The sequence below is a fragment of the Amphibalanus amphitrite genome, unplaced genomic scaffold, assembly GCF_019059575.1.
Source record: "Amphibalanus amphitrite isolate SeventyFive unplaced genomic scaffold, NRLGWU_Aamphi_draft 000057F_arrow, whole genome shotgun sequence".
NCBI lineage: Eukaryota > Metazoa > Arthropoda > Thecostraca > Balanomorpha > Balanidae > Amphibalanus > Amphibalanus amphitrite.
In genome coordinates, this window is record NW_024881553.1 from 232,558 (window position 1) to 258,516 (window position 25,959).

General features: G+C 49.3%; 2 protein-coding genes across 3 annotated transcripts in view; one reads left to right on the top strand and one right to left on the bottom strand.

Moving 5' to 3' along the window:
* LOC122378276 (serine-aspartate repeat-containing protein I-like) overlaps window positions 1-25,332 on the top strand; it is a 33,858-nt gene extending 8,526 nt beyond the window's left edge. Inside the window, exons 1-9 of one of the 2 annotated variants that reach the window (XM_043359144.1) lie at window positions 5,675-5,988; window positions 7,013-7,115; window positions 16,359-17,612; window positions 18,547-18,653; window positions 18,878-19,009; window positions 21,310-21,391; window positions 22,762-22,873; window positions 24,024-24,301; window positions 24,603-25,332. In XM_043359144.1, the coding sequence (XP_043215079.1) occupies window positions 7,085-7,115; window positions 16,359-17,612; window positions 18,547-18,653; window positions 18,878-19,009; window positions 21,310-21,391; window positions 22,762-22,873; window positions 24,024-24,301; window positions 24,603-24,688 (2,082 nt within the window). In that variant the 5' untranslated portion in view covers window positions 5,675-5,988; window positions 7,013-7,084 and the 3' untranslated portion in view covers window positions 24,689-25,332. Of the gene's footprint in view, window positions 1-5,674; window positions 5,989-7,012; window positions 7,116-16,358; window positions 17,613-18,546; window positions 18,654-18,877; window positions 19,010-21,309; window positions 21,392-22,761; window positions 22,874-24,023; window positions 24,302-24,602 lie in introns of those variants that run through there. The other variant, XM_043359145.1, reaches the window with a different exon arrangement.
* On the bottom strand, window positions 19,278-21,316 carry LOC122378277. Its single transcript, XM_043359146.1, has 2 exons — window positions 20,758-21,316; window positions 19,278-20,390 (listed from the first exon to the last, which is right to left on the bottom strand). The coding sequence occupies exons 1-2, from the start codon at window positions 20,767-20,769 to the stop codon at window positions 19,467-19,469; spliced, it is 936 nt and encodes a 311-aa protein (XP_043215081.1). The 5' UTR covers window positions 20,770-21,316; the 3' UTR covers window positions 19,278-19,466.
* Window positions 25,333-25,959: the final 627 nt, after the last annotated feature.

A 25,959-nucleotide genomic window follows, 5' to 3' on the forward strand; every position in this document is an offset into this window, starting at 1 on the left:
TGGGGGTCATCTGGGACACGTCAGGTCACAGAGGTCAGCTTGGGGTCATCAAAGAGCTCAATTGGAGGTCACGGAGGTCATCTGGGACACATCAAGTCACAGAGGTCAACTTGGGGTCATCACAGAGCTCAATTGAAGGTCATGGGGGCCATCTGGGACACGTCAGGTCACAGAGGTTAGCTTGGGGTCATCATAAAGGTCACTTAAAGGTTACAGAGGTCATATGGGACACGTCAGGTCACAGAGGTCAAGTTGGGGTCATCACATAGCTCAAATGGAGGTCATCTGGGACACGTCAGGTCACAGAGGTCAGCTTGGAGTCATCAGAGAGCTCAATTGGAGGTCACGGAGGTCATCTGGGACACGTCAGGTCACAAAGGTCATGTTGGGGTCATCACATGCTCTATTGGAGGTCATGGGGGTCATCTGGGATACGTCAGGTCACAGAGGTCAGCTTGGAGTCATCAGAGAGCTCAGTTGGATGTCACGGAGGTCATCTGGGACACGTCAGGTCAAAAAGGTCAACTTGGGGTCATCACAGAGCTCATTGGAGGTCATCGGGGTCATCTGGGACACGTCGTTTTTGGAATTGGGAGAATCTTTTGGTGGATGCCCCTTGCAACGTCCAAGACCGCCTTTCTGGATTCGCCAGTAGCTGCTGGAATGGTATTAGGCTACTTCATATACCCGAATACCCCAATAAATGTGAATATAACATATCATGCACCATTTTCAACACTCTCGCTGGCACGGATTGAGGCCTCATAGACGACCCGTCAGTTCAAGCTCTATAACTCGCGTTAGCGTCAACGGATTGCAACCAAATTTTCAGGATCTTAACCCTCGCCCGCACATGGGGGGGGGGGGTGGTTGCCACCCCCCCCCCCCAGGCAGTCTTTCTGCTCTGCACTCAACATTTTTAGAGCTAGAAGGCTGATTTTTCGTATAGCTGCTCGTCTATCCTTTCTTGATGTCCACTGAAAATTTCAAGTTTCTGTGATTTTTGGTTTCGGAGATATGACCTTGTTTTTCAGGTCATGTCATGACCCAAATGGCCAATTCTCAACATCTTGCGTATGCCATGGGCCTTGTGAGCTTTTGACACCCTGATTTCGGCCTTTTTTGCCAGTCTTACCTCCCACCTATCATGGAACATGTTGTTCGACGATGTACAGGGGTCAAGGTCAGGGTCAAGGTCAACCTAGGTCACCTAAGATAATTGCGTTTTAGGCAAGCTGAATTTACTTTTTGTGAAGTTTTTTGACTGCATTTTTGGTAAAAGCTTCTCAGATCATGATTTCATGTGATATGGACCCAAAAACAATCGGTGCACCCATCAGTATACACACAGACACACACAGACATACAAACACATATAATTGACCTTGACCTAACTTGACCTGAAATGACCTCAGCAGCAAAATTCTGGTCGGATAGTGTGACAAAGAGGTTCTAGCTGGCTTGGCACCAGAAAACAGCATCGTCATCGGTATTTGATAAGCAGCGCACTTGATATCCAACGGTGACCCAAAACAGCAACATTTTTTAGTTTGACCTGACCTGGAAGGTCAATGACTGACCTGAGAAGGTAAAACTGGGTATCATTGGATTCGTCTCTTCCCAAAGAATCTTTTTGGTCTTTACTGCTAAGCTCTATCTGCAACAGGAACGAAATGGCGCGGGGGGGGTGGCAACCCCCCCCCCCCCCCATGTGCGTTCTAGGATGGGAAAATGGCATGTGCGGGCGAGGGTTAACCCTATTCCTGGCGGGCTCCGCCGGGACAAGAAACTGGCGGGGGGGGGGCCGATTCGGCCCCCCCCCTGAGATCTCGAGAACGAAGCAAGATAGCGACAAACGGTAAACGGCATCGGATACGCACGGTCAAGATCTACAATTTTTACAAAGGTCATTTTCAGGTCAGGTCAAAGATGACGTCACAGGGGTCGAAAAAGTCAAAATGGCGGCGCTAGATATGGAGAGAGTTTTTCTCGAATAACTTTCGAATTAGTCAAGATAGGAACAAACTAAGGGCATCATCGTGATCCTCTCGTCAATCCGCATCGAATGATATATATGTTGACCTCGAAAGGTCAAGGTCAAAGGTTGACCTCAGGTCACGTGACCTCGAGGTCATCATGTATATCATTCGATGCGTCTTGACGAGCTGAACACAATGAGACCATCCACGCGTCTGTATCTTGTTCCTGTACGGAGTTATTGGCCAAAAACCTTTGGTGACCTTTGATGACGTCACATGACCTCACAGCTGCCCAACAGCAAAACAGACCTCAAGGTAGTGAAGGTTGATCGTATATGAAGTCATGTATGGTATATGGGGCCATTCCGACCCGTTTTAGTGGTAAAAACAGGGAGTTGATTTTTCCCCCATTGACTTATAATGGGGAGGTCGCGAAACTGACCTGACCTTAGGTCACCGATATCAAAATTCCGAGATATACAAATTGCACATACTGGTACCCTAACTAAAGCCTGAAGAGAAGAAATTGATCGGTCAAAAACTCTAGCTCTGGCGTGATTGCAAACTTTTCTGAGGTAGGGTCACCAAACCGCCTCTGGTGACCTGACCTGGGGTCAGATCAACTCAAAATTTTCAGACATGTTGCGTAGAAGCCTTTTAGGAAAAGTCAGAAAATTTGAGCTTCCTAGCTCAACGCGTTTGGGAGAAATAACCAAAAAACCTCAGGGGGGGGCTCCTGAGGCCCCCCCCCCCGCCAGGAATAGGGTTAAGTTTAAACAATTTCCATGGAAGAGGTCACAGGTCACAGGTCATTCGGGTCACCCGAATTCTCAACTCACCAAATTTCCATGGAAGAGGTCACAGGTCACAGGTCATTCGGGTCACCCGAATGACCTGTGACTTGTGACCTCTTCCTCAAGGCAAGGTCAACTTGCGACACAACTTACGACTGCTATTTCAAATTTGTAAGTTGTGTCGCAAATCAGGCAATTTGCGATAGACTTTACTACTTAACCCGCGCCCTGGTGGGGGGGGGGGGGCTATATTTTGCCCCCCCCCCCCTCCAGACTTTTCGATATATCTCCAGAACCGCTGCGCCGATCGTCACCACACTTTCAGTACCCTCCCGGACATCAATTTTACACATTGTGACCAAAAATTTTTCCAAAGGCTATGATAGGTTGGCCGGAAATGACGTCAGAGTGACGTCATGTTCTGCCGTTTTCGACCCAAAAAAGGGTTTCGCGGGAAGAGCTCTCAGGCCTATAGCTTTGCAAATACAGAAAAACGATACAGCCATAAAAGCTGTAGAATTGAAAGGGCTACAAAACTGCTATCTCGGATTTTTGAAATTTTTGGATTTCGACCCGCCCCCCCCCCCAAAAAAAAGATTTTTTGAATATAATAGCCGAAAAATCCAAAAAGTTTTTTGAATTTCGCAAAAACCGGAACATATGTGATAGTTCTTACCGCCTTCTATTTACATACAAAATTTCAGATTGATACCTCTTTTTTGGCGAAGTTATAGCGAAAAAACTGTTTAAAATTGATGAAGTCAAGTTTTCAAACTCAATTTTTAGCAATTCTAGACCCCGTAGCGCAAAACAAAGACCACCATTATACTCCCCGTGACGAGCTGCATTGAATCAATACCCATTTTATGCAAAACTATCAACTTTAAAATTTGACCTTTTTTGGCCTGACCTTGACCTGACCTTCACCAGAAAGTGACCTAAGCCGTACCTGATAGTCTTTTAACCAACACCATTGAGTTGTAAATGAAAAATTGGCCATAAAACATGCATCGCACAACCTTAGTACCTAAAGTTACGTTCATGTGACCTGACCTGTGACCCTTGGTAACCTGACCTGTGACCTGACCTGGTATTGTCAGTTACCTCTAATAGCAATATATGTATTAGGCAACTGACGCCCTATCGCTGATTCTCGACAAAATGCGTTTTCTTCGGTGTTATAGCGCATTCCCTAGAAGACCCGTGACGGGTGAAACATTTCATCTTTGACCTGACCTGTGACGTCATGGGTGACCCCGAGGTCAATGAAATTTGGTTTCCCTTGACAAATTTGACAGGGCTATCGAACGCCGTTTGAATTTTGCGGATCCGCCAAGTGGTTTCGGAGATACGAGGGGGGGGGGCAAAAAATAGCCCCCCCCCCCCACCAGGTCGCGTTATAAACAGACCCCACCAGGGCGCGGGTAAAGTAACGCTACTCATCGATTGATCCCTTCAAAAACGACTTACTACACAACTTGCGACACGTCGCAGCTACGACGAGGCTTACAACGCTCTGGATCCCTCCATCAGAATAGGCAAATGGTATGCAAACTACCACACCAACTTTCACTTCATTTCCGGTCACTCGCTCGCGGCTTCCACCGGCCAGTTCAGTTTGAACCTTCCGCCATTGCCAGCGTTTTTGCCGAGGGCCTCGATTTGTGTGCAAAGATTTGTGCTTTCATCAGCTGCTCAGTTCACTGCAGTGAAACAGTGGCGTGGTGCATTGGTGCTGGTGAAGTTTTGCAAAACTTGTGAAGGACTAGCAATGCCGAAACAAACAGTGCCGTTCTCAAGGACCAAATTGGCTTGCGTTATCTGTCCCTACGTTGGGAGGAGTGATTCTCCAGGGTATATTGAGTGAATGATTCTCTGCGCAGACATAACAGGTCGCAGCACGGTGGACGGATGTTCGTAAAGGGCTCAGGTTTTGAACCGAGCGGCATCTTCTCAAACTATCTGGTAAATGCCACCTACGTCGACCACCTCCCGGCCGTGTTGTTGGCGTCTTTTTTAGGGTTTGATTGAAATTTGCTGAGAGGAAGACCCGCGGATCACTCAGTGCAACAGTCCCCATGGTGCTGCTATCAAAATGCTTGAAAAAGTGACTCCAACATTAATCCTATGCTAGATGCATGATTGGTCATGTACATCTTTATATTGCCAGTGCCGAATGTTGTCTATTCTATTGAGACCTATCAGTCAAATTTTGTCATTTGGCTGACGAAATTTCCAAAGTCATGCCATTCAGATGTTAGTTCCATTTATTTTGTGCTAAGTTCAGGTGACAATGGCTTCCCATGAAGTTTTTCTTGGATGCTGCCAGATTGTCTTTGTGAGAAATAGGTACTTGGAATCGTTGTAGGTACCTTTGTTTTACTAGACCTATAATTTCGAGGGTAGCAAAATGTGGAAGGTGGAAAAAAATGTGGAAGGAAACTTTCTCGGTGAAGAAAAAGTTTGTGGAAGATTTGATACTTTTTTACCTCTGCCCTCCATTAGCCACGCAAGATTGTTTAGCGAAACCGCCGACATTTTAATGGTTGTTTGCCGCTTTTCCATGTTATACGAGAGCCGTATCGAGACGTGTGACGTGTTAGTAGGAAATATGAGGACAGTTATTATGGACGAGGGCAGGCTGTAAAAGTACTAGTCGCCACTTTCCGTAGAACAGTCCATATTCTGAGCCGAGGCTGATTTTCTCCTGCCTGTCCCCCCACTGCGTGTTGTTCAGTCGGTCCTGGTGCTCCTTTCATTTTACTCAAGTGGGTCTGTCCTGGCCTCACTACCATCCCAGAGAACAAGAAGAGTGTGGAGATACTAGACAAGCAATCTGCGTGTCTGGTGCATGCTGAAGTATGTTTTCATCACTACATGGCAAACAAGCCGAGGTGGTCAATATTCGTGTCAATTTCGGCTGCCCCGCGCGCAGGCACGCTCAGGTCTGGTTGTATGCGCGTTACCCCGGTGAGGAGGTGGTTATTGGGGCGACTCAGGCTACGGCAGCGGACGGCGGGCCACGCGGGCCGGTCCTTCGGCGGTGGCCGTTACATGGGCATCGTTAGGAGGTCGCCGGGCCCCTGTGGACAATCAATGGGGCGGCCGGGGTGACGTGTGTTACCGGCCGCTGCCAGGAGACGGCCGCCGGCGCCGGCCGCACCCCGGCCGCCACCAGCACAGTGAAGCCTCAGCACCGGGCGCACGAGCTGCAGGTGGGTCTGCCCACTCCCCGACCGGGCTGGCTCCCAACGGACCGGTGCAGGCCCGGACACAGCGCCGGGTTGAATCTGAAACGTCTTATCGCCATCCCGTGTTATGTTATGTAGTTCTGTTATATAGACGAATCCCAATGAGATCACTCAATCCAGACTGGGATTTCCCGTAACTTTGCCCAGCTGGTTAAGTGTTCAGGTGCTCGTTCACAGTCATGCCCGTCGCGTGGGCGCTGGGTGACATCAATCGCTCTGTTCCCCAGTAACCCCTTACTTGCTGTGTCATTTGTCTCCCCAGTATGTACCCGGTAAGCGTCTCGTATTCTCCTGTTCAGGTGACAGCCGCAGGCTCCAATCGCCCGCTGACCGTTCGTTGTCCGCTACGCCAGGCGCGGATACAAGGGGGGGTCATGGGGGCCATGCCCCCCCCCCTTGGCCGATTTTTTTTTCAAAAATAAAATAAAAAGTTAAAAAGTTAAAAAGCTGAAAAGGGGGCCTCCTGAAAATAAAGTGGCCGAAATCCGATGAGTTTTTTTTTAACCTACCCACTTAGTTATTTCTTAGAAGACTAGCTGAGAAGACTTCTTTGTTAGAAGATTGGTAAAGCTTTTCATAACTTGGAGGTCTCTTATACTCACAGAGATGACCACTTTTACAGGGCCTCCTAACCTGCACAGAGGGCCTCCAAGCCTGCACAGATGTTGAGATGTTGCCTGAACAGCTAGATAAGCTCAATAGACGCAGTTTTTTTGGGGGGGCCCAACAAGTGGGAAGATGGGGCCTCCAACAGGTGGGATTATGGGGGGGCCTCCTGGTTTCTAATGGCCCCTCCCTTGGAGATTTTCTGGATCCGCCCCTGCGCTACGCTGTGCTCTATGGTGTCCGTCTGCTGATCTATTCCCCGTTTGCCTCTCTGGTGTCCTGTATCTGTGTGCCTCTGTGACCGTTCCACCACGTCAGCGCTCCCTGTCAGTGTCAGCCCTCCCACATCTGACCGGACGGGCGGTGTGGTGTGCTCGTGCAGCGGTGCCGGCAGGGCCCAGCAGGCCTTGGTCACTGTCCGCCCGAGGGCGCGGCCCCCGTCCACCACGCCACCATGAGGCCCGCGCTGCTGCCGACGCTCTGTGGTGAGTGTGACACGCTGTGACCCGAGTGTGACACGCTGTTCCTCGCCCTCCCGCTCACCCACTCACTGCCCCGTCAGAACGCTCCTGCGACACCCACCCACTGCTACCGACGTCTGTTGCGAGCCGGCTCCACACACAGACGACACGCCTTCCCTCCGACACTACATAAGAGTATATGCTGCTACTGCCAGGCATACTCCCCTCTAGCACCTACCCACTACCAATATCTGACGGTCCTTGCAGCAGCCAGCTTCATCTGATGACATATTTTGGCAGAGGGCTGCATCATGCATGTGACCATCACATTTGTTTTTCACTTTAAATCGCTTGCGATAGTTCCGTTGTATGGCTTTAGGAACGGACTGTGCCAAATCGGAGTGAAAAAAACTTTTATTTACAGCAATGCGTGAGGCTTACTAAAGTAGATTGAGTGCCGTCGGTTTAAGACAACAATGGACTATCAAAAAGCGTGTTTTCCCTAAGCTAATGGTCAGATGCTAGTAGCAGCTCATCACATGTTCGTACATGTGTGTAAAGGGGGTGGGGTTCGATCCCCGCCCAGCTCATTATATGGAGCTGTCGCTATGCGAAGGTGCCTCTATTCCGATTACCGATCTCTATTCCGATCGACGATAACAGTCGACAGTAATGACACTGATTAGTGCTTAGCGCGCTGTATCGTCAACAGTCGGTGCAGCTGATGAATGAAACATAGCACACGCAATAGCCTTCGTAGATAGGTAGACTTGTGAGATATCTACTTTTGCTAACAGGGTCAGATAGATCAATTACTATTACTTTACTTATTAACCCGCGCCCTGCTGGGGGTCCTGGATTTCCACGCCCTGCTGGGGGGGGGGGGTGTTTGAACACCCCCCCCCCTTGTAACTCGGCTCCTGGGCCACGTAGCGATACGCGGAAGGCGGCGTTCGAAAGAGCGTCAAAAATAATGACGAAATCACTTCGGTCAATTTTTTGGTAAGGTCAAAGGTCAGGTCACCAGAGGTCATTGAAGGCAAAATTTCGCCAATTTCCAGGTCGAATGTCGAAAATTTCCAAGAAGCCAACGCATAACTCGGGAACCAATAGAGCTACAGCGCCGCGGAAAAGCGCATTCGATAGCCCTATTAACGCCCTTTCTGAGTAATTCTCTCAGATTTGACCTAACGTCAACGGTTTTGCCTGCAGGGGGCAAAAACTGCAAAAATAGCCGATTTTTTCGAAAACAGTTTTTCTGCAATAACTTTTGACCCAAGCCTTGTACAAGCTTACTTTTACCGGCATCGTGTTCCTCTCGTCAAGACGCATCGAATGAACTATAACTTGACCTTGAAAGGTCAACTTGAAAATTTGACCTCAGGTCAAGGTCATGACCTGACCGGAAAGGGTCATGTTGCATATCAGTCGATCCGTATCGTCGAGCTGAACACATCTAAGGCGTTTTCATCGCTCTAGCATGCCTCTATCAAAAGTTATTTGCGAAAAACTGTTAGATACCATTCGTGACCTAAGATGACCTCAGGGCATAAACAAGGGTCACGGACACCATTTTCAAGTTCAGTGTGTCTAAACCACTTGTAATTCGGTGTTTGGGAGTGTTTATAATGTCTTTCATCCAAAAGAGGCGCATTTCAATTTTCTCCCATTGACTTATAATGGGGAGGTCGCAAAATTGACCTGACCTTAGGTCATCGATATCAAAATTCTGAGAGATACATTTTGTACTTGCTATTGCTCTTAGCAATTGCTGAAAGTTTCAAAGCGATCGGTCACTCGGTGTAGCTATGACAGACATTGAAAGTTTTTATGAGGTGAGGTCACTTCAAGTGACCTGGTGACCTGACCTTGAATGACCTTGGTCTGAAATTTTCACAACATGTGTAGAATTGATGTATGATAAGGTGTACCAAAAACGGCGGCGCTCCGCGCCGCCGTTTTTGAGATATTCGCGAAAAACCACAAGGGGGGGTGTTCAAACACCCCCCCCCCCAGCAGGGCGCGAGTTAAGAGGATATAAGAGACATATATCCGCGTTTTACCCTGAACGTTGAAATGACAGGGCTGTTTTTATGAGCATTCGCCGCACCGTGAGATATCGTTCAGTATGAGTAATTTTGGCCTGCTATGCTGAGTTGTGTTACTGGACAGTCGACATTGACATCACTGTGATGTGTCGAACGGGGTCGAAAGGAGTGGCTGCCGGACCAGGTGCAGTCGCCGGACTTATGCAGTGTTGGCTGCTGCACCATGGTCACTGGATCGACCGCCCCCCCCCCCCATTCCCCTCCAGCAGGTGCTAAATGCACCTGCCAAATGTCCGGGCCAAAGTCATAACGTTTTGGTATACAGGAGTTTTAGGTTTCATTTGTATGCCATATTTATTGACTGGATTGTTCTCCAAAAATAAGCACTTACACCGCGCATAATTGATAGTTCTCCTAGGGAGCACTTCTTCCTCGTGTAGACCGTGTGGGAATATCTGCAGCACACTGTCCATATTTGTAATATTCTGAGCTCCTAGTTCCCCAGCCGACCGCCACCACATGCGAACACACCCGATGAGCCAGGGCCACACGGCACACAGCGACGAGCGTGCCGCATGGTGTGGCTATATTAGCGGATGGGTGTTTATTTAGGACTATCTTTGGGCCATAGCATTCTCACAGATCTCGTTTTGCTTTTATGCGTGAGAAATTATGAACGGCAGTGCCTACTTATAACCTTCTATGCGTCCAGTGATTATCAATACAAAAAAGCTACAAATACTCGTACATTATCAGTCCGGATGTGTACCTGCACCTCATGGATCTTTGCTGTTTATGGATTATGAGTCTATTTCCCTCGTTCCACTGGCGGCTGCTTCCAGGCTTAATTACGTGCTGGGTGCTGCTCAACTTACAATAGTTTAGGAACCCAAATGGAGAGCGCTTATTCAATGCCAATCAGTTTGTCCCTCTTAACATATTAGTAAACATTTTGCAAGAAGTCGTATGACATGAATGCAGTAACGGGTCGCCTTCTACGTCCCCCGGTGGCGGTCACCCTCGGAGCCGGCGTGAGTCGCCCTTGAAGGCGTGAGGGGGGGGGGGGGTTATCGCCCGATTTCGTCGGCCGGGCCGGCGGCCCGCGCGACGCCGGTTCCCTGGCAGCGGCAGTTACGTACTGTGCAATCAATGTCGCTCGGACGACTCGTCGCACTACATACACACATACACACAGACACACTTACAGACCCACGTATGTAGGTACCCCTGCGGATAATTCTGTCACTTTGGAATCCTGTAATATGTTGTTATAGGGACTACATTTCAACGTTTTACATAGTAGCCAGATTGATTTTGGTGCTTTGCCTCGTGGCTGCATTGCAGATAACTGCACTCAGCTCGCTGCAAATGCAAACATCAACTTGCTCACTGGCGGATCCGGGGAGGGGGAAGGCGGCAGGGGCAAAAGCCCCCCTCCATTCGAAACTCGAGGGGGCGGCAATATAAATTAGCCCCCAACCCAATCGCACCGGGATTGGTCATTAAAATGGTTGATTACTAGTAAGTTCCAGCCTTCGACAGTGAAATTCCTGTTAAAATTCCTTTCCGCTGTTAACCTGCGCCCCGCTGGGCTATTCAGCCATACGCGCCCTGCTGGGGGAGGGGGGGGGCAGATTCTGCCCCCTTGTCTAACTTCCGAACCGATGGTCGTAGAAAGATGGGGAAAACGGCAATCGAAAGCTCTCAACAAGGCGGATCTTAAGAGCCCATTTTTTTTTTTTGCTGAAGTAGGTCAGAGGTCAGGTCAAGGTCAGGTCAAGGGTACAAATTGCAAGTTTCTACAGTATCGGCCTTGCACCGTAGTTGCCGAAGAATGGACCGAGGCTGATTACCCAAAACGTGTTCTTAGGCTACCAAGACAATATTCGTTGCATACAATAACATGCAAAGGTCAAATGTCAGGTTAGGTCACCAAAAACGAAATATAGAAAGGGGCATGTGCGACACATGTTTTATGGGTCATTTTATTCCTAGAATTCAATAGGCACACTCAATAAGTGATACGGACCACATCTGGATGAATTTCAGGTCGAGGTCAGGTCAAGGTCAGGTCAAGTGAGGTCAAATTTTGAAGCTGGTTGTTAAGGCCTAAATAGGTGTCTATCTGATGCAGTTTTTCACGGCGAATCGAATGGTGCTATTTTTGTTTCCATACGAGATCTAGAACTGCCAAAAAATTATTTATCAAAAATTTTGTGTGTCGTGACGTCATAGAATTTTGAATAACTCCCACATTTTTGAACCGATTTTTCTAAAACTTAGTATGTAGGTGCACATAGACAATTTCTCTGACATATATTCCGGTTTTTTGATGCACTCAAAATTTTGGATTTTATTATAATTTTCCCAAAAAAGTCAGTTTTTTTTAGAAAAAAATGGGCCAAAATCCAACATTTTTAATAAATCGAGATGGCCACTTGATAGACAAAGTAAAATCACGTATAGCCTTTTTGTTACGTCTTGATTTCTAAAATGAAGATGTTAGCGGCGTTTGAAATATTGCCGTTTTTAGGTGAAAATGGCGAACATGACGTCACTAAAACGTCATTTTCTCAACAACAAAAAAAAAAATCCGACAGATTTCGCTCAAATTTTCAGTGAACGTGTTAAATTGATGTATGATAAGGTACTGAAAGTTTGACGTCGCTGACGTAACGCGTTTAGAAGTTATTGGCGAAAAACGGGAGGGGTAAGATTCTGGGGGGCAGATTCTGCCCCCCCCCCCCCAGCGGGGCGCGGGTTAAGTTGATAGCAAGGCAACCGTTGATAGTGATTTGGCAGTCATTCAATGATGGAAAAGTGGAACCCAGCACTCGCCAAGCCAGGGCCTGCTTCATAACGCGGACGGCGGGGGGGGAGGGGTACGAAACCCCTGGCGATTGGCTCCAATGGCACTTAAAAACACCAAATTTACAGGGTAGGTAGGCCCATAGGAAATTTTGCCCCTGTACAAATTTCGTGACTCTAGGTCATTACTTCGGGGAACTTAGGTAGTAAAACACAAAAACGTAGAAATAGAGAATTCATCAATCATATTTTTACAACTGGAGCCATTCGGTCAGATTTCTTAAGAATTTGTCATGACCCCAAGATGGCCTCAGGTCGACCAAACTTGAAAAAGCACGATGCATGTCATGGCACTCGGTGAGCTTCGCATAGCCTGCAAGTGAATCAACTCGGTACATAACTCTAGATTTCATGGAAAATAGTGTAATGTCAGTGCCAATTTAACCCTGTACTGGTTTTTGTGACCTGGTGACCTGACCTGTGACCACTGGGACTCAAAACTTTCAGCACACGTGTCAAATGAATGCCCCAACTAGTGCGTTTGTAATTTGGTGGAGCCGGCATGGAGCTGCCATGGTGCGTACGGGATTAACGAAAAACTTTGTTGCCGCTAGACAAGCTCAATTTTATCCTGACCTTGTCCTTGTACTGGTTTTGTGACCTGGTGACATAACCTGAAATGGCTGAGACCTGAAATTTTCAGGAAATCTGCCAAAAGGTTGCCACAGAGGGTATGACTATGACAAATTTGGCAGCGCTACGCGCCGCCGTTTTTACGCTATTTGCGGAAAACTTGAAAACGCCATGTAGTTACATCACTAAAATCGATATATCTCAAAAAGTTTTGGAAAATTTTCTTAAAAATTACACAGAAGACGTAAAATTGATAGGGGAGAAGGTATGCCAAGTTTCAAGTTGATAGCGTAAGCGGTTCATGAGTTATTCAAGAAAAACGGGGGGGGTCGGATCCGACCCCCCCCCCCCCACCCTCTTAACCCTCCCAGGCGGTCGCGGGTTAAGATGTTTATAAACAATTGAAAATACTTGCCATTTGTCAGGAGCAGGTGCTGCTTATACCATGCATTTGTTGGACGTCAAGTTAACCTCGAGCAAGGCGACAATCAAACTCTCCAAGAAGGATGCCACTATTGACGTCTTACATTTTTTAACATTTCCGGTAAATAAAGCGTAGGGTGAGGTGCCTAGTTAGCGACCCTTTCCTAATTGCGACCTACCTCTCTATAGAAAAACTGGCAAGAGAAATCGGTGTAAAACAATGTCAAAAGATCTGCCATACTTCGGTTATCAAACTAAATTCTTTTCCGGTTGTCGGTGCCTCTGGTGGAACGTTTAAGGCGAGTTCAAATAAAAATGGCCAGTTTCTTGTCCAAAACGTGTGCATTTGGGCCGTAGGTATATCTGATGAAAAGCGATGCACATTAAAGGGACCCTCCCACCTTAACATTAGATAATTAGATTTGAGTTGAGATAGCCAAAATGGGGTCCCTGGCTCACAATTACCGGTTTCGGCACTCACAACATCGAGAAATGCCTTAAATCGGAAATATTGAATTTCAAAATTGCAGCATTTTGATTCAGAGGTGCTAATGCATAGGAATACCCCTCTGAATGTGTGACGTCAGCGCAGATATCTAACGATTTTTAAATGTTTGACTAAAACGTTTTGTAGCACGCGGTGGTATATGCTGCTTTGCGCGCAACAAGTGCCGCACTTTCAGCTGCCAAACTATTGCTTCCAAATAAGTCGCGAGGAACAGCGGAGATCCCAAAAAGTAAACAAAAGTAAAAGTCTAATATCTTGAAAACCGGTGAATATTTTTCGGTGAAATTTGCTAGATATTCGTTTTCGCCCTTTCTGAACCAAGCGACATCACTTTCATGCCAATTCATAAACTTTTTTGAAGGTGGGAGGGTCCCTTTAACTCTCGCCAGGCGAGGGCCTTTTCCATAACACGGACGGCGACGGGGGGGGGGGGGTACGACCCCCTGGCGATTGGCTCCTATGGCACATAGAAACGCCAAATTTACAGGGTAGGTGGGTCCATAGTAGATCTTGCCCCTGTGATAATTTCCTGGCTCTAAGTCAATATTTAGGGGGGAGGGTTCGGGAGGAAATTTTCGCTAAGACATGTCAAAAGTTTTTCGTCTATACCTTTTATCTGATAACGATAGAGCAAAAATAAAAGCACCAGTGAACTCAGGATGTCCGTGCGCATCGAATGATATACTTTGTTAATTGTTACCAATTTAAGTGAACATAGAATTGTCTTTAAAATTAAGTAAACTTAGGCTAATTAAGTTTCCATGAACAAAATAGTGCATTTTCATTGCCATTTTGACAATATACCGGTTTTTGTGACCTTGTGACCTGACCTCAGGTCACTGGAACTTAAAACTCCCTGGTCAAGTGATAAATAGATGCCCCAAGTCGTGTCTGAAATTGGGTAGCGCAGACGCTACGTGCCATAGCACCCACGCTATCAACGAATAACTCTGTCATTCAGTTGCCGCTAAACTAGTCCAATTTTCCCCTGACCTTGTACCTGACCTAGTGACCTGACCTGAAATGACTGAGGCTTGAAATTTTCAGGATAGGTGCGGAAAGGCTGCCCCAGGGGCTATGCCAAATTTGGTGGTGCTACGCGCCTCCGTTTTTACGTTATTTGCGAAAAAACCTTAGGGGGGTTGCATCACTAAGAATCTTAACATCAACCCCCCCCCCCTCGCCGGGCGAGGGTTAGGTGATGTTCCTTTTTAATCTGAATCGACAATCCTTTTTCCATTGATTACGGTTTTACCGTAGTGAATCGCTTAGCTATGCACTGCATGGTGCTTAAAAATGTGTCGCAACCTATATTTCCTATTTGCGCCCAACATGGTCGGAAATAGCTCAAGAAGGGAGATAAAGGGGAAAATAGAGAAATGAAAATGAGGTGTTGCTGGAGGTTGCGATGTGTGGCGGGTGATATCAACTGTCGTCACCGACTGCAGGGGTTGCCAAATCCAGGGCGGGCCTCGAATATCATACGAGGTAGCCCGCAAAACTGAGGTTTCTGCTTTCTTTTCGCCTTTGTGCATCACGTGATCAGTTGTCACCTTCATAAAGGTGTTGGATAAACGCTCCTGTTCCAGTGATTGAGTGTCTTGCGTATAGGTTACTTTTTTGGGATCATATTAATCTTTTCAGGCGTCACATTTTTTTGCCATTTTTATTATGGGAAAACCCATAGGGGAGAGAGGTCATATTGCGCCATGTTCTTAAATGCGCCACACCTTCCTCCTGCCCAAAATTCGATTCGAACGAATACTCGAATGTGTGCATTTACTTCACCACCAATAACTCGCTCTTATTCCAACTCTTATTCCGGTCCACGGGGGCAGGTGAGGTGTCTCAGCTTTCTCGCAGACCATTTTTTGTGATTTCCTCTATTTTCTTACGCGAAACAGTCTATTTCGACCTTTGCTAGTGTCATGGTTTATCTTAGTGATAGTGATTCAACTAATAATCATTGTTAATTGCTCGTTTAATGGTAGTTTTGAAAGTTTATCACCACCGTGGCTTCGCTGTCGTCGCCATATTTGAAGCTCATGAAAAATGTGTTCCATTCGTAATTGCGCCCACCCTATTTGCACCCTATTCCACCCTATTCTTCAACCCAGAGAAACAGCATCTGGTGGTTGGGACACATTTCATTGAACGCTTTGATTATTAGAGCGCTCACCTTACCATTACCTTAGCCTTCACAGCATAAATGGTTAATGGGCTGACACGTTCAAATAGGCTACTTAGTTAGGTGGCAAACCGTTGTTTTTAATAGGGCGCTTTTACATGAGAGGCATGGACGCTTTTTGATGGGGGAGTCCGTAAATGCGCCCTTTGCAGATGTGCCGGAAAGCTTTTCTCTTGCTAATTTTTCTGGGTATGATACAAATTGAGAGTTGTTATTTGATGCCAAAATAACTGAGGTACAATTTGAGATATCATCAAACATGACAGCTGGTCAACTTTAGCCGCAATAGACCGATATCCTTAAGGTGGCGCAATATGATCTCTCCTAAACTTATTAGCGACCCTCCCCGGCCGCTAATCGGGACGAGTTCCTTATTAGCGTTTTTTTTTTTTTTTTGCAATGGTTTGCAAAAATGCTCACTACAAATAAGTTAGTGGATACTGGGGCAGAAAATGAATAGATTTTAATAGAAAAATGAACGATTTGTCCGAAAATCAAGCCAGTAATGCAATGGCACCCATAGAACGTGAGCAATTACGGTCCAAATTAAGGGGGTCGCTAATAAGGCACCTTACCCTACTGCTCTAATTAATGCAACCATTTGTGCAGGACGAGCGCGATGTGTCTCTCCTCCACCGAGTCTGCGTTTTTGCCGGCAGCGTTGGTCCTACTGCAGTGTCTGCAGGCGACAGTCTCGGAAGGGTTGACCTCCGACTCCACTGGCACGGTCACCACTACAGAGGAGTCCAGGGACGCGGATACCATCGCAAAGGCTTCGGATGACACAGTTACGACTACAGCAGCGCCCAGTGACGCAGCCACCACTGCAGACGCGACCAGTGATGCAGCCACCACTGGAGAAGCGTCCAGTGACGCTGACACCACCGCAGAGGCGTCCAGTGACGCAGCCACCACTGCAGAAGCGTCCAGTGACGCAGACACCACCGCAGAAGCGTCCAGTGATGCAGCTACCACTGCAGAAGCGTCCAGTGATGCAGCTACCACTGCAGAAGCGTCCAGTGACGCAGACACCACCACAGAGGCGTCAAGTGACGCAGCCAGCACTGCAGAAGCTTCCGGTGACGCAGCCACCACTGCAGAAGCGTCCAGTGACGCAGACACCACCGCAGAAGCGTCCAGTGATGCAGCCACCACTGCAGAAGCGTCCAGTGACGCAGACACCACCGCAGAAGCGTCCAGTGACGCAGCCACCACTGCAGAAGCGTCCAGTGACGCAGACACCACCGCAGAAGCGTCCAGTGATGCAGCTACCACTGCAGAAGCGTCCAGTGATGCAGCTACCACTGCAGAAGCGTCCAGTGACGCAGACACCACCGCAGAGGCGTCAAGTGACGCAGCTAGCACTGCAGAAGCTTCCGGTGACGCAGCCACCACTGCAGAAGCGTCCAGTGACGCAGACACCACCGCAGAAGCGTCCAGTGATGCAGCCACCACTGCAGAAGCGTCCAGTGACGCAGACACCACCGCAGAAGCGTCCAGTGATGCAGCCACCACTGCAGAAGCGTCCAGTGACGCAGACACCACCGCAGAAGCGTCCAGTGATGCAGCCACCACTGCAGAAGCGTCCAGTGACGCAGACACCACCGCAGAAGCGTCCAGTGACGCAGCCACCACTGCAGACGCGTCCAGTGATGCAGTCACCACCGCAGAGGCGTCAAGTGACGCAGCTAGCACTGCAGAAGCTTCCGGTGACGCAGCCACCACTGCAGAAGCGTCCAGTGACGCAGACACCACCGCAGAAGCGTCCAGTGACGCAGCTAGCACTGCGGAGGCGTCCAGTGACGCAGCCTCCAGCTCGGGTACGGCGGCGGCGGCCGGCGGCCAGAACTCTACTTCGGCTGCCGCGAATACAACGGCCGAGCCGGAGGACGTGCCCCCGGCAGCGCCGACAGGTAAACCCGCCCACCACGTCATTGGGCTTAGATATTAGCCATGCTTACAGCTTGGTTAGGGCGGAAATGACGGAGTGTTTTTAAAATAGCATGGCAAACAAGCTTTTACGAAGCCCTCGAATTTATAAGAAAGTGTTAGCTTCCTTACTCTTTTGATAGGTATGTGACTGTGTGTTTCAATCCTTATCCGTGTCTCGTGAGACTTAATCGTGTGACTGAGCACGTTCAGCGAATGCTGATGGGGCATCAGCTAATCTTTTGTTAAAGGGACCCTCCCACCTTCAAAAAAGTTAATGAATTGGCATGAAAGTGATGTCCCTTGGTTCACAAAGAGCGAAAACGAATATCTACCAAATTTCACCGAAAAATATTCACTGGTTTTCAAGATATTAGGCTTTTACTTTTGTTTACTTTTTGGGATCTCCCCTGTTACTAGCGACTTTATTTGGAAGCAATAATTTGGCAGCCTTGAAGTGCGGCAGACGTTGCGCGCAAAGCAGCGTATACCACCACGTGTTAACGATGGTTTTAGTCTAAGATTTAAAAATCGTTAGATCTCCGCTGACGTCACAAATTCTAAGGGGGCATTCCAATGCATTAGCCCCTTAGAATCCGAAAACTGCAAGTTTGAAATTCCATATCTTCGAATTAAAGCATTTTTCGATGTTGTGAGTGCCCAAACCGGTATTTGCAGGCCATGGCCACCAATTTGGCTATCTCAACTCAAAACTAATGTTAAGGTGGGAGTGTCCCTTTAAGCTAAGCAGAGCGTATTGATGTCAATCAAAGCCGATGTTAAAAGAAAAGATGATCTTTTGCGAGCTAACGAGCAGGTGTGAACAATATAGTGTGGCAATGGCATGGTTTGATCTTGACTGGGACTCCAAAACGCGGCTTTGGTTGGCTAACCTTTGGCCGACACTGTATGTTCCAGTCTCCAGCGTCAATATGAAGGTGCGATACACCATCCCCTGGAATGCCGAATACGCCAAGAGCAACTCTACTGAGGCGGAGGCTAAGAAGCAAGCTCTGAAGAATAATGTGAGTGTTGAGTAATCACATCTGACCCTCTTGCATCTGTTTTGCTTCGTCATGGGCATGGCATCGAAAGTGGACATCGTACCTTGTTTGATCGCACATACTTCCTCTAAATTCCGTAGATGCATAGTTGGGTCCACTGTGGATCCATTACTGTTGGTATTTCTACTAATTAAATGTCTACCAAACGACTGAATTGACTGGCTGAGACGCGTTTGCCGTTTCAGCTTGAGCCGCCGATGAAGCTCAAGATTCCCCTCATGAAGGAGCTGGTGATCAACAGTCTGACCCAGGGGAGCGTGGTGGCGGACTATGACGTCATTCTGAACTCAGACGTGGAGGGCGGCAACGTCGAGGCTGTAAGTAGCAGTAACATTACACTGTTATGGGGAAACTGGCAGGGCACTAGTAGTTGCGCCCACCGCCCGCGGGACGAAATGCATTGACTTGATTCGGCGATTCAGTGACTCAGATTCATCTGAAAGGGATACTCATGAATTTAGTGTCACATAGAACTTCAGCCATGCGTAAATCTGAATTAGAAAATGTATTACCGCTTTGCTAGCAACAATGTTTCGATTGTTCCCCGACCTCAAGTTTGCAATCACTTTGGCAGTAAAACAGGAATTTCATTACAAAATATATTTTCTGTAAAAATACATGCAAGACAAACACAGAGTTCGTCACAACAGGACACTGGCTCTGGTAGCGATGAAATGGGCGTCGTCAAAACACGAGCCGGGGCACAAAGCCAGATGAACAGGACAGGGACAGTGGACAGATGGACAGTGTTGGAAGGGTGACAGCGGGCGGCGCTCAGTAGAACAGACCGGAGCGCAGGCCGAGCCCGTAGCCGGCGTAGGCGACCGGGCCGTAGTCGGGCGCGGCGGCAGCGCGCAGCGCGGCCTGGTTGTAGAGCGCCGCGTGGCGGGCCTTCTCGGCCATGACCGCCGGCGTGTCGAGCAGCACGGGCGTGGCCACCGGCACGCCGCTGTTGCGCAGCACCTCGGCGTTGTACAGCTGGGCGTGCACAGCCTTGGCGGCCTTCACCTCGGCAGTGTCCTCGGGCATCATGGGCTCCATGCTGCGGCGGCGGCGGCGCGCGTCCGGCGCGGCCTCGGCGGCGGCGGCAGCCTCGTTGTACAGCATCCGGAACTCGGCCTTGGCGGCCTTCACCTCGGCAGTGTCGTCGACGGGAGCCGGGCCGACCAGGGTGTGCACGGGCGCGGCCAGGCGCAGCTCGGGCGCCACCGGCAGGTTGGTCGCCTTCACGCGGAAGCCGGCGGCGTCGGCCACGTAGTTGACGGTCTGCTTGATGCCGTTGGCGTCCAGGTAGCTGTAGGAGCCGGCGGTGGCTCCCAGGGCGTTCATGGTCTCAGTCTTGGAGCTGAGGGGGCCGCTGTAGCCGTACTGGTACTGGCCGAGCTCGTCCTGCGCCTGGTACTGGCTGGAGGTGACTGCCGGCGCGGCAGCCGCATACGTCAGGGGACGGGCCAGACCGATACCAGCCGCGTACGGCTGCGCCAGGCCGATGCCGCTCCAGGGGGCGGCGTACGGCAGAGCGGCGGCCCTGGTGAGCGGGGCGCCGTTCCAGGCAGCACCGTTCCAGGCAGCACCGTTCCAGGCAGCGCCGTCCCAGGCAGCGCCGTTCCAGCTGTTCCAGCCGGCGGCGTACGGCGTGGCGATCGGGTTTCCCCACGAGAGGGCAGCCGACACGCCCAGAAGGGCCGACACCACAACCTGGCGGCACGTACCGGGTCAGCTCAGCCGGGTCAGCCGCTCACGGCGGGGACAGAGGAACGTCTCACGGGGACCCGCACGCTTACTTATATAAACATCTTATAGGTCCTTTTTTACGTTTATCATGATTGAACCGCAAAATGACCACCGCAGTCGACGCGCCCGTAAACCCCAATGAACGAACATGATTGAACAACTTTTTGAAAACATTTGTCAGGAATGATAAATACTTTTGATGTCAATTCTGTCAAAATGATTGTATTTTCTTTTCATCAATAAGCTCAAATTGAGTGGGACGGCTGATGCGGTGGTGAACTGGTAAAATGCTTCTCTGAGAGAGGGCCGCCGGTGGCTGCTGTTGTCTTACCAGGACTTTCATGTTGGATGAACTCGCTGGCGCTGTGCCGACTGACGGTGGTGTGGCCGGTTATATAGTCGGACGGCGGCTATGGGGGGGGGGGGGGGCTGGTGATGGGCCACGCCCTGCCGCGGCCTCTCCCGCCGGGGAGGGGCCGGTACGGGCGACGCCGCCCCGGACACCGGTGCCGGGTAACGGGTAGCGGCAGCCGAGGCTCCTGACCAACTACCGTGCAGAGACGAGCCCGAGGAAACCAGCGTTGTGAAGAGCTGTGAATGGAGGATACTGCACCGCAGCGCACGCGTGCTGTGCGGCACAGCATATCCAACGGTCCGCGACGCCGCTACATCTTCAGAGGCCCGGTGTCCTTTGAGTTGACATACCGGTCCCAGTGTAAATGGCCTTGAACCGGTCGCTTGTTGTACTGATGTTTGCGGCTCACATCTCGATGATAGCGAATTAGGCTCACAGCGGGTAGATAGGTGTCTCGTGACGTGCCCTCTCCGCGATCGATTCTGCTCACAGGTACCCTGATGTGATACCCCTCCCTGCTTGCCTCAGGTCACGTCGGCTATCACGGAGGTCACCGCGAATGGCACCATCGGCGATGACCCTGTATCAGCGAACGACACCGCAGTCGTAGGTCAGTTGGTTCCCGCCGGCCGGCGGTTCGGTCGCGATGGTTCCGTCACCTATCGGCTGTCACACATCCTCTTTTGTCTCATGCAGCGTACCCACTTACAGTGTGGATTACGTCAATTACGTGCGCTTGGCGTTTTTTTTTTTTTTTTTTTTTTTGATGACAGTTGGTAAATTGTGCAATGTCAGTAGTGTCATTTGCACTGTTGCTGCGCTTTGATTGGGCATAGACTCGATTTTGCATCGAGGTGAAAAGTCCGATCAAAATATCACCTTTGCGTCTGATAATGCTGCAGTAGTGGCTCCTGAAGGGATCATTCGCCCAATACTTATTAGCTAACAATGTTCTTAAACAGTAGCGGCGGAACACCTTCAATTAAGGGGGGGGGGGGGCAGTGCCGGCTTTTGGTCCCATTCTTTCCATGCAACGCCCATAACATATTTGGGCATTTTAACATAGGGCTAATGTTAAAATTCTCAAATCAAAGGGGGGCACGGTGCTCCGGTGCCCTCCCAATTTATGTTCCTAAATTGGATCCTTGCGCATCTGGCGTCAAGTAAAAATGGAACTTTTAGCACGTCCCTATAACAAGTGTAACAAATCGGTAGTTCATCAAACGACCGGTTCCGTCTTTGCTGGTACGTGTCAGTGTGCCTATCCCGCACCGACCGTATAAGACAGTCGATTGCAATCTTTGAAAGATGATGGGATGAAATGTTCCGATTCTCGAGATACCTGCCATCACGAGTTGAGACAGATACAGGGATCGCTATGTAAGTATTCCACTGATCTGTGTAACGTAACGATTGTAGCTCCAGTCATAATTCGGGATTCCTTTCATGCACATTAATTTGGCATGGATTAGAATTTAGACTGTCCCGATATTGAGCATATTTCTCTGGTTTGTTTATGACATCTGTCACGCCTGAGCGCAGCAATCTGTGTAATTTTTCAACAGTGCCGGTCCAAAAAAGTGGCCGACATTGCGCGCGGTCCCCGGAGGCCGGCTGTGTCTTCGGTGCTGATTGGCCTCGTGTCGCGCACCTGTGAGGGGGGGGGGGGTGAATGACGAGTTTTTCGGCGCGCCCGCTACACGGCTGGAGCCACCTTCGCCGAGGGCCGGCCCCGCCCTTCGGCCGACACCGGCCCAGCAGTGAGCGTGACATTTGGCAGCCGAACATGCACCCTGTGCGTGGCGGCAAACGCCCCCTGGAGCTGGCGTCCCTCGCCCCCTCTCCCCTAACACCCACCGCACGCCATCCGCGTGTACCGGTGAGCCTGCCCGGCCCGTGACCGTCGCCGCTTGGCAAACTGATGGTCCTCTCACAGATGACCTGTGATAGCTGTTACAACTAACACCGGCTCTCCTGCAGTACTGGAGTGTACCAATGAACCGGAGAAGCCCATGGTCAACGGCATGCGCAGCTGGAGCGGCAGCCGAGCGCTGAAGACGATGGTCCTCTACACCTGTCACACGGGCTACACGTGAGTGCGGCCGACGCGACGCTCGGCCTGTGGCACAAAGATTCAACATTGGGCGGGAGGCGAGAGCAGAGCTGGCTAAATAACCCACCGGCTGGTTAAGATTTCAGTCGGACGGTTCAGATACCTCTGTATTATGGACGTGGGGAACCAGCTTCGTCAACTAAGTACCAATATTTTGTTTTGCATATTGATTCATTGCAATATACGGATTGCATTGCATTTTTGTCGTGATATGTAAAGTAGGTATCCATGACAGTTGGATAACGACAACTCAAGAAACTCAAGATTATCAAACGACATTTATTTTTAAATTACTTTTAAATACACAAAGCTTTCGGTCACATACGACCTTGATCACTGTGTTTCACAATGTTTCACAATTATACAAACTTCGCAAAAATGATACAAAAACCGTCTAAAATTCTTAATGTGAAGCGCATGAAAATTTCCTAGCCTACCGCCAGTTTTGCTGCCCAGGATGATTATGAAATGAACCTACTTCTCGAATTGAATGTGTCCCGGGTGATGATATAAGCGGCTTCTAACGTTTTTCGTATCCTCTTTTTATATTTCTTTCTAATATTCTTGTTTTAGTCCAGTCTGGTAAATGATTGCATTTGTCTATATGAAGGACGATGGCATTCTACTCTCTATGATATTTGACATCGCTTCGATGTTCTTTTAGGCGTACGTCAATGCCCCGTCCTGTTTCACCTACGTAACTTTTTTCGCAACCTTTGCAAGGGATTTCGTATACTACACTCTTTTCTTCATTTGTATATTTTTATCTGATGACGTTATTTTGGCTATTTCTTGTATCTTGATTCCTGTTTTCGGTGTGACCTGAATGTTCGTGATATTAGCCTGAATGTTCGTGATTGTCGTGATATTAGCTGCCAAGTACCTTCTGAGGTAGTAGAGCTCGAACGAGAAGATGCCGTGCTGTTGCATATATCGCCCAAATGGTTCAGTCTCAATCAATAACGCTTGATAATGTTGCTAATCAAAAAAATGCTTAAGTTGCCTTCCTCTCTTTTGGAAGGACAAAGGTATAAATAAGTAAGAAAAAAAATTAAAAAAGTCTTGCAGTCTGCCTCTATTTGTGATTTTTGCAGTGACTGCTACTATTTCCCTTGTCCTTTTCCCAAAGGCTGAAGAACAACGGCCAGTCGCTAGCCAACTTTACCGTCACCTGCCAGCGGTCGAGCGACGTCCTCCTTTTCGGTGGTGTGCCCAGCACTGTGTCGTGCGTGGCGGATCCCACAACGACAACGACCACCACCACGACCACGACCGAGGCCACGACTGCGGAGCCGACCACCACAGAGCTGACGCGGCCCACGCCGCACGAGACGCCCTACGTGCCCAGCGAGCACACCACCTTCACCAACAGCCTCTTCTTGTCCATCACCATCCCGGCGGTGGCTGGTGAGCGGGCGCTGCAGGCAGAGCGCAGTGTATGACATACCGTGTGATCACTGATATCATAGAACCAGCTCGTTAGCGGCTGGTCATGTTCGTAAAACAATGCAACATGTCGACATGCTTACCTTTGGAAGAAACCTTTCTTCACTTACCTTTCTTACCTTTCTCAGAAAACTCTCCAATTACTTCTAGAAAGCAAGTTCATTTAATGAGATTTCAGCACGCACTCGGGCAGTCGCACTGCCTGTATTTATATTGCTCCAATATGACACAACATATTTTAAGTGCGGTCTGTTCGTTTCAGGCATGGTTGCGGCTCTCATCTGTTTCCTGTGTGCCATTCGCATCGACAGTGTCCTCTGCAAGGTCTGTGCCGAGGGCAAGGTATAGGGCACGCCGCACGGCATGGCACTGCAAGATCGGCAGGCAGAAATAGAAGCATCTCTCGGATCCGAATGAGTTTGACCAGAGCGTACAAAGTGATCTGGCCTGATGACTCGCTTGTTTGCCAGTTTGGTTCGTTGCAGATAGCAGTGTTGATGGTAGGAGCGCATGTTTTTTATGTGACGTTTTTCAAACCTTGCAGAATTTATTTCACGTTGTTAGGTATATGTTAGCAGGTGCGGGTTTACTTCTATTTAAACTTTTCTGCATCATGCAAGCAGCTTTGCGAAGTCAACTGGATGCAATACTTTTACGGGGAATGAATTTTACCGTGTTAAACAATTCCTATAGATCTGTGAACCTGACGACGTCCGGAGCGCGGTGTGCCGAGCGCACACCACCGGGCGGACAGTGTGGCCGCCGGCCGGGGCCTCCGTGTGTCGCTGGCCGCTGAGCAGTCTCGCCGAAGTGCCTTAGTGTGCCGTGTGCCGACCGATGCGGTCGTAGCGCTGTGTCGTCCTCGGCCGGCGTCGGCGGCTCGGCCGGGGAGGCGCCGCGGTGGAAACGCCTCTCTGATACCCGCTGCTGACGGCGCCTCCCACTGCTGACCCCCGACGCCTAGCCGCCGGCTAATACAGTCAAACGCCATACATCCGCCTTTGATAACCCGGCCGCCTCGCTCGCACAACGGGTTGGACTGCGAGAAGTGCGCTTCCCCACCAGTGCAGCGACAAACGTGAGCTTATCCGGTGCCTTCCGCCACCGACCTTTGTTTGCGTGTTGTATGTACTAACTTATTTGCAAGTATCTCTGAAAGACTGGACCGGACCCGGACGAGACACAGCCATGGGTGGACCTGGTGGGGCCGGTTCGACACCCACGTGGCGATAATTACGGGTCATGGCCAGGTCACAGCCAATCGCTCCAGAAATCAGATCAATCCGTGTTTGTCGCTGTAGAAAAACCGGCCAGGTGCTAACACACGAGCAAAAACAGCACCATGGCTGCTTGAAAAGGGAATGCATATGGCCAAAAAAAAAAATTAACATATTTTGTTCATGCTGAAATCAACCGACTTCTGAGTCATTTTCCGTAAAGTTTACGTCCGCAGGAGGGACAAGTACACAGTGACCACCAGTGTCGCGTCAGATACGAAATTACTCTAAAACGCCTATTACGGACGTTGAGTTGAACATGAATATTATATTTGTTTTCACCCAGCTCTCCTAATTGTCATAATGCCCACAATCGGTTCCACGGATTTATTACGAGCGAGC